We start from the raw sequence: 6,507 nt of genomic DNA, 5'->3' as shown, positions 1-6,507 counted from the left end.
TTTATTCTTGTAAACACTATATATAGTTTATTCTCTAAGTACTGAAATAACTTATTTTTATTTAATATCAATGTCTGTAAAAAAAATGAATAATCAAAATTTAATTTGACATAAATATTTTTAGAGAAAAACCAGGGTGTTCTTAGCTCATCAAGTCTTTTGTGAGTTTAACTTCAAAATTTATCAAATTGATTTAAATGGTAAATTCAAATCGTTGAAGCTGATCTTCTTCACGAGTAATGTGTTTACATATCAAATTTATAAATTATCGAATTAATTTAGTATAAAGTCCAGCTGTCAAAATTTTTGAAAATTAAGTTATAATTTTTTTTAAATGCTTGATTTTATACTGAATTAAGTTGAAAATTTACAAATTTGACATATAAACCCAACAAATATATAATTTTGAACAGTTTGAGTTCATTATATAACATCATTTTGTGATAGATTTTGAAGTTAAAATCACTAATACCTTGTCTGGATGGAGAGTAGAGGAATTAAAGGGAGGTGAAGAATAGAAGGATATGAAATGGACTAGAAAAAAATATTAATATATTTAACTTCTTCATGTTTGAATGATTAATGAGAAAAAATAAATTTAACTTTTCTTTCTGTCTTATTTCTTGTTTGGTTAATTAAAATTTAAAAGGTTAATGAGAAATTCAGTGGCTGTAGTAAGTTTGTGACAAAGAAATTTAAATAGTAAATTTGTGACAAAGAAATTTGAATGAGAATTATACAGATACATTTGTGTCATTTTTTTCTAAAAATATTTACAATAAATTTTTTTTCCAATATGTTACACTTTCAATTCAAGAGAAATTAATTCTATTGATATCTCTTGTACTCTTCACCTTCCATTCCTTCCTTCCTCTACTCTCCATTCTAACAAGCTGTAAAAGACATATTGAGGTCAAGTACATCCTTATTCTAGTCTTATTTCTGTAGCATTGTTATTTGTTGTAAATAAGAAACGTTCATCTCCAGTTTTGAAAGAAACTGGAGAACAGTGAGAACAGTTCCTGTTTTATCCTCATCTCTTCCTTTCCTGTTGCCACTCCTGACATATAAATACAAGGCTACCGCTTCCCTCATCTATTCAGCTTACGAACTCGTCTATCTCTGTCTTCCTCTCAATCAGACACGATCACACGTTCTCTCTCTCTCACTAAAACCAGACAGGAGCTCGAGTGTTCCGCCTCACTTACAGTAGTCTCTGTCGGTTGTTGCTTGTTAGTTGTAAGTCTCTCTTTCTCTCTCTCTCTGATCTCACACACTTTACAGCGAACCTGAGATCGAATTTCGAAGCACACTTTCAATCCCGCCATTTACAACTTCGGAGAAATCGTAGAGGCTCCTATAAGTCTGGACTGGAGATCTCCGTTTCCTCCATTCACAACTTACCAGTGAGTTTCCTTCTTGCATTGATTGGTGCTTTGTTCCACTACTGTACAGTCTGTTTACTTTTTTTTACTGACAAGACCCAATCGGGTTAGACAATTCAAAGTTATTTTATTTGTTGATTTATTTGTCGATTAATTCGTACAACTTCCATTTAAATTCGCCTCATGCATCTTGTTTTATTTGAGAAGGGTCAAAACTTTGATTCTTGCATCTTTTAATTTGTGATTGTAGTTTTTTCGGATTGGTTTTTAAAATTAATACGATTAAATGCCGTTGTTTGCTTCTGTGAAGAAGAATGTTCTCTGTTTCGTCCTTTGATTTGCTTCTCTGCTTCTTCCTCAAGATTCATTGCACCGTTTTTACAGTTTGTTTTTTTATGCATTTGAAAATTCAAACTCGAAAGCAACCGACCGTCTCAAGTACTCTTTATTTTTGTTTTTATTTCCTTCTCCTTCTTTATGTCGATATTGGTTGTAATAATAAATAAATTTCATTTTTGCTGTAAACACAGTCACCTGCAACTGAAAATGCTTGAAAAGAAAGGAAATTTCAACATGGAGAGAGTTATACAAGAGTTTGACGAGGTGACAAGAAATGCGAGCATAGTTCAGAGAGAGACGCTAAAGATGATTCTAGAAGAAAATGGAGATACCGAGTATTTGCAAGGACTTGGTCTTGGAGGCCGAACTGACATAGAGAGCTTCAGAGCTTGCGTGCCATTAGTTACACACCATGATCTTGAACCGTACATACAGAGGATTGTAGATGGAGATACTGCACCTATACTTACAGGAAAACCAGTTACATCCATATCTCTTAGGTACAATCTCTACTACTATCACTGTCATACATGGGCCTAGAAATTAAAAATGCCAAATATCATGCATGCCGTAGCAAATAATTGATGTCTCAATTGAAAATTTAAAGCATATTCTAAATGACACATGTACATCAGTACATGTCCATGATTTGAGAATTGCCTGTCTTTTTTTTCTTTTTTTAATACATGGAAACAGGTGTATAGAAATGGTCTAATTTTGTAGGCTATGGCATCATGTAATAAATTTTTGTTGGATTTTGCATCTAATAGTACCATTTTCATGGTTATGCATTAATCTTTGACTTTTTGCTGGGTTACATGTTGAATTGTCTTCTTACCTAACTTTTTCATTAATATATCTATTTTTCAATTTACTTATTTAGTTTTATTATTTATTTATTCTTTCTGAATAGTTCTGGTACTACTCAAGGGAAGCCCAAGTATTTAGTTTTCAATGAAGAACTGGTACACAACACCATGCAAATATACCGCGTTTCTTATGCTTTTAGGAACAGGTACCTTGATTATTGCTTTTATAAACAAATTTTTTTCTTAAAAAACAATATATAAAAAGTACTTGAGCACTAAACTCCCAAATTTGACAGAGAATTCCCAATAGAGAATGGAAAGGCACTTCAGTTCATATATGGGAGCAAGCAATTCAAAACAAATGGTGGTCTAACTGCCACTACTGCCACGACAAACGTCTACCGGTCCCACCAGTTTAAATCCACCATGCTCGACATCCAATCGCAGTGCACCAGTCCTGATGAGGTCATATTTGGCTCTGATTTTCAGCAGTCCCTCTACTGTCATCTTCTGTGCGGCCTCCTATATGCTGATCAGGTTCAATTCGTTTCTGCCACTTTTGCACACAGCTTAGTTGTTGCATTTCAATCCTTTGAAAAAGACTGGGAGGAACTGTGCAGGGATATAAAAACAGGAGTTTTGTCAAGTAGAATAACTAATCCAAGTATAAGAAATGCAGTCTCGGCTATTCTGAGGCCTGACCCAGAATTGGCTGACTCGATATACCGCAAGTGCGAGGGCCTGAGCAACTGGTACGGTGTCATACCGGAGCTCTGGACGAATGCGAAATATGTGTATGGTATAATGACTGGTTCGATGGAGCACTATACACGAAAATTGGGTCACTATGCGGGCCGGTTGCCATTGGTTTGTGCAGAGTACGGATCATCAGAAGGGTGGATCGCAGCAAATGTCGACCCGTTAACACCACCAGACTCTGCTAATTTTGTGGTGCTTCCCGATATTGGATTTTTTGAGTTTATCCCTCTGAGAGGAAGCGACAATTGTGCTTTGTCAGAGCCGATTGGTCTCACTGAAGTGCAAGTTGGGGAGGAATATGAGATTATCATGACCACTTTTGCTGGTATGTAATTTCTTCATCTCTTGCGTTATTTAGATTATTTACCATTATGTCATATTGAGTCGCCTTCTCTGGTGTGAGCATGATTTAGTACTATTTTACGATATTTTTAATTACTTTTAAATTAGGCATAGTCCTAAAGGACTATTAGGACCTGGATTTTTTATATTTAAATTGTGTCATTTTCAAAAGATTGGCAGTTGTTTTCTGCTTTTTTGTTTTGTGCAGTTGTTGGGACTGATTGACTAAAACCTAAACACAAATCGTTGTTGTATTGATTATTGACTATACCTTTTTGGTGACCTTCAGGTTGCTTTTTCTAAAACTTGGGGCATGAAAATCAATCATGACTTTATCAGTCTTGATTATTTGTATTATTTTATATTTGATTGCATTTGGAAAAAAGACTTGCAAATCTTAGGACTTTTGGCTTTAAAATATTATTTATAGCTATTTAATGAGACATATATACTAAGCATTTTATTTGTAAAGACAAATATATTGTGCCTACCATTTATCAATTATTTTTCTTTCATAAAACTTTACCTACTAACCTACGGTAAAGTCTTCATTTACCATCAGTTTGTTTATTAGTTGACATTTCTTATACATCTTGAACAGCTTATGATAAGTTATATTTTTATTACCAAGTTAAGCAAAACATTTACAATCAAATTGACAGTTTCATATTTCCAAACTTCATTGCTTACCTGGCTTTTCCATCTATCTTCCCAAATCCTAATTTGGCATACATCTTGATTTGAAAACACACACATCCATGTTCTGGCCAAGTAAGACAAAAATAAAAACACATTATTTAAATCCACGGGCATAAGTGCATACTACTTTTGCATTGGCTTGACCGGTACCGGTGGTGGTTTGTCTTTTGGAATTATCGTTGGGTTGAAAATCCAAGAGAATCAGTTCAAATTTGTTTGAATGTACATGTCTTTTGAATAATGATAAGTAATTTAATTATAGTAGCAGTTGATAATTTGTAGTTAGGTCATGTTAAATACTCTTAACTAACGTTGAAATCAAGCAAGATCTGTTGGTACAGAATACTGATTTATGATATCACTTAAGATCTGTGGGAAAATAAAGATGTATTATTCAGATTTGGTACAAGGACTTTTAATAGTAGTTAATATATAACTTGGGAGTATGGTTATCTCTTGTAGTCATAAAAAAACGACAGCTTTTGAACATGACCAGGCAAAAAGTAGCATGAGTTCACACTGGAGAAGATTCAACTCTCAACACATTAAAAAACATTGTGCCAGTCAAAAGCTTTAGTAGTAATCATTGTCTGCCTTTGTTTTTTTAAAGCCTTATAATTGTATGTCACTTTCTCTCCATTTCCTAAAATAAATACGAAGACATACAATTGTTGTTCAATATAACAAGTCAACATCAAGTGTTAATACCTTTCTTTGATTTTTTTTTTTTTTCCAGAAGATGTTATTTTTGTGATAAATAACTCTTTTGAGATGATAAAAAAAGTACAGTTGCTAAAACATTATCTTGTTTGTCATTTTTCAATTATTGAGACATCATGCTCAGGCTAATAAATTACATTTTCCAATATAATTATTAGGTCTTTACCGGTACCGACTGGGTGACGTGGTACGAGTGGAGGGGTTTTACAACTCAACCCCAAGGCTCAAGTTCATATGCCGAGGGAACTTGATTCTCAGCATAAATATCGACAAGAACACTGAAAAGGATCTCCAGCTGGCAGTTGACGAAGCGACCAAGCTCCTATCAGCCGAGAAAAAGCTCGACTTGCTGGACTTCACCAGCCATGCTGACATGGCATCTGACCCAGGCCACTATGTGATATTCTGGGAATTAAACACCGATGCAAAAGATGAGGTCCTACAAAATTGTTGCGATTGCATGGACCGCACCTTTATCGATGCCGGATATGTTGGGTCAAGGAAAATAGGAACTATCGGGCCATTAGAATTGCGAGTAGTAGAGAGGGGAACCTTCCGGAAAGTTCTGTACCATTACTTGTCGAGAGGCACATCAGTGGGACAGTTTAAGACGCCACGGTGCGTGGGCCCCTCAAACAAAGTTGTGCTGGAGATATTGAATGGGCATGTGATTAAGAGGTTTTCTAGCATGGCCTATGATTAATTAGAATATTAATCAATGTGTGTGGTAGATATCTAGCTCTCTGATTAAGAGGTTCTTTAATATGGCCCCAAACTCATGTGCTTTATGATCAATGTGTATGGTAGATATGTAGTCCTTTTTTTTTCTTTCTTTTTTTAAGTTGTTTGGTGTAGATGTTTATCTCAGTTGAGGTTAAGATTATCTTTGGAAGAGTAATAGAACCATGGTATGTAACTTCTGTTAAATAACTTAATTAAGGGAGCATAATTAATGAAATTATTCATAGGTAATGAAGATGCAAACATGCTTATTTATGTCAACCAATTAAAACCATTTGGTAAAATTGTGCTGTGCACAGTTTATGGTTCCTGCAACTTTTTAAACAGCAAACCACGAGAGATGTCTAGAGCAAGAGAACACTTGCGCTCTTGTTGACCCCATTTGCCAGAGAAACAGGAGACAACGACAAAATGAGAGACTCGCTCGTGATGAACCTTTTTGTGTAGATATCATATATATACGTGCATCATGCTATGATTTATTTTGTAACCATGCATGGAGATTGTTGTTGCTGCTAGCAGTTACAACGACATGACAAATTTTGCTACCAATGAGCACATGGCTGTATATGTCCTGGAAGGAATTGTCAAGATCTTGGGGTATGCATGTCGACCTGTGTGCTGTTCAACGTGGGCCCCTACCTGCTTTTATCATGTTCGTTTTGTCCAGTCTGAAAAACAAACGAATATTCAAAGTCAGATCAATTAATTGT

General features: G+C 34.9%; 1 protein-coding gene across 3 annotated transcripts; it reads left to right on the top strand.

Annotated features, from left to right (window-relative positions):
* Positions 1-1,107: 1,107 nt before the first annotated feature.
* LOC144568041 (jasmonoyl--L-amino acid synthetase JAR4-like) lies at positions 1,108-6,025 on the top strand. 3 transcript variants are annotated; one of them, XM_078318259.1, is made up of 6 exons: positions 1,108-1,239; positions 1,285-1,406; positions 1,916-2,224; positions 2,638-2,739; positions 2,830-3,617; positions 5,212-6,025. In XM_078318259.1, the coding sequence occupies exons 3-6, from the start codon at positions 1,932-1,934 to the stop codon at positions 5,754-5,756; spliced, it is 1,728 nt and encodes a 575-aa protein (XP_078174385.1). In that variant the 5' UTR covers positions 1,108-1,239; positions 1,285-1,406; positions 1,916-1,931; the 3' UTR covers positions 5,757-6,025. The 3 variants fall into 3 exon arrangements, with proteins under 3 accessions (XP_078174385.1, XP_078174386.1, XP_078174387.1); XM_078318260.1 differs by lacking the exons at positions 1,108-1,239; positions 1,285-1,406 and having other exon boundaries at positions 1,586-2,224; XM_078318261.1 differs by lacking the exons at positions 1,108-1,239; positions 1,285-1,406; positions 2,638-2,739 and having other exon boundaries at positions 1,587-2,224.
* The last annotated feature ends 482 nt before the right edge of the window (positions 6,026-6,507 follow it).

The sequence above is a fragment of the Carex rostrata genome, chromosome 17, assembly GCF_964058835.1.
Source record: "Carex rostrata chromosome 17, lpCarRost1.2, whole genome shotgun sequence".
NCBI lineage: Eukaryota > Viridiplantae > Streptophyta > Magnoliopsida > Poales > Cyperaceae > Carex > Carex rostrata.
This window is presented reverse-complemented; position numbering and strand designations above follow the sequence as displayed.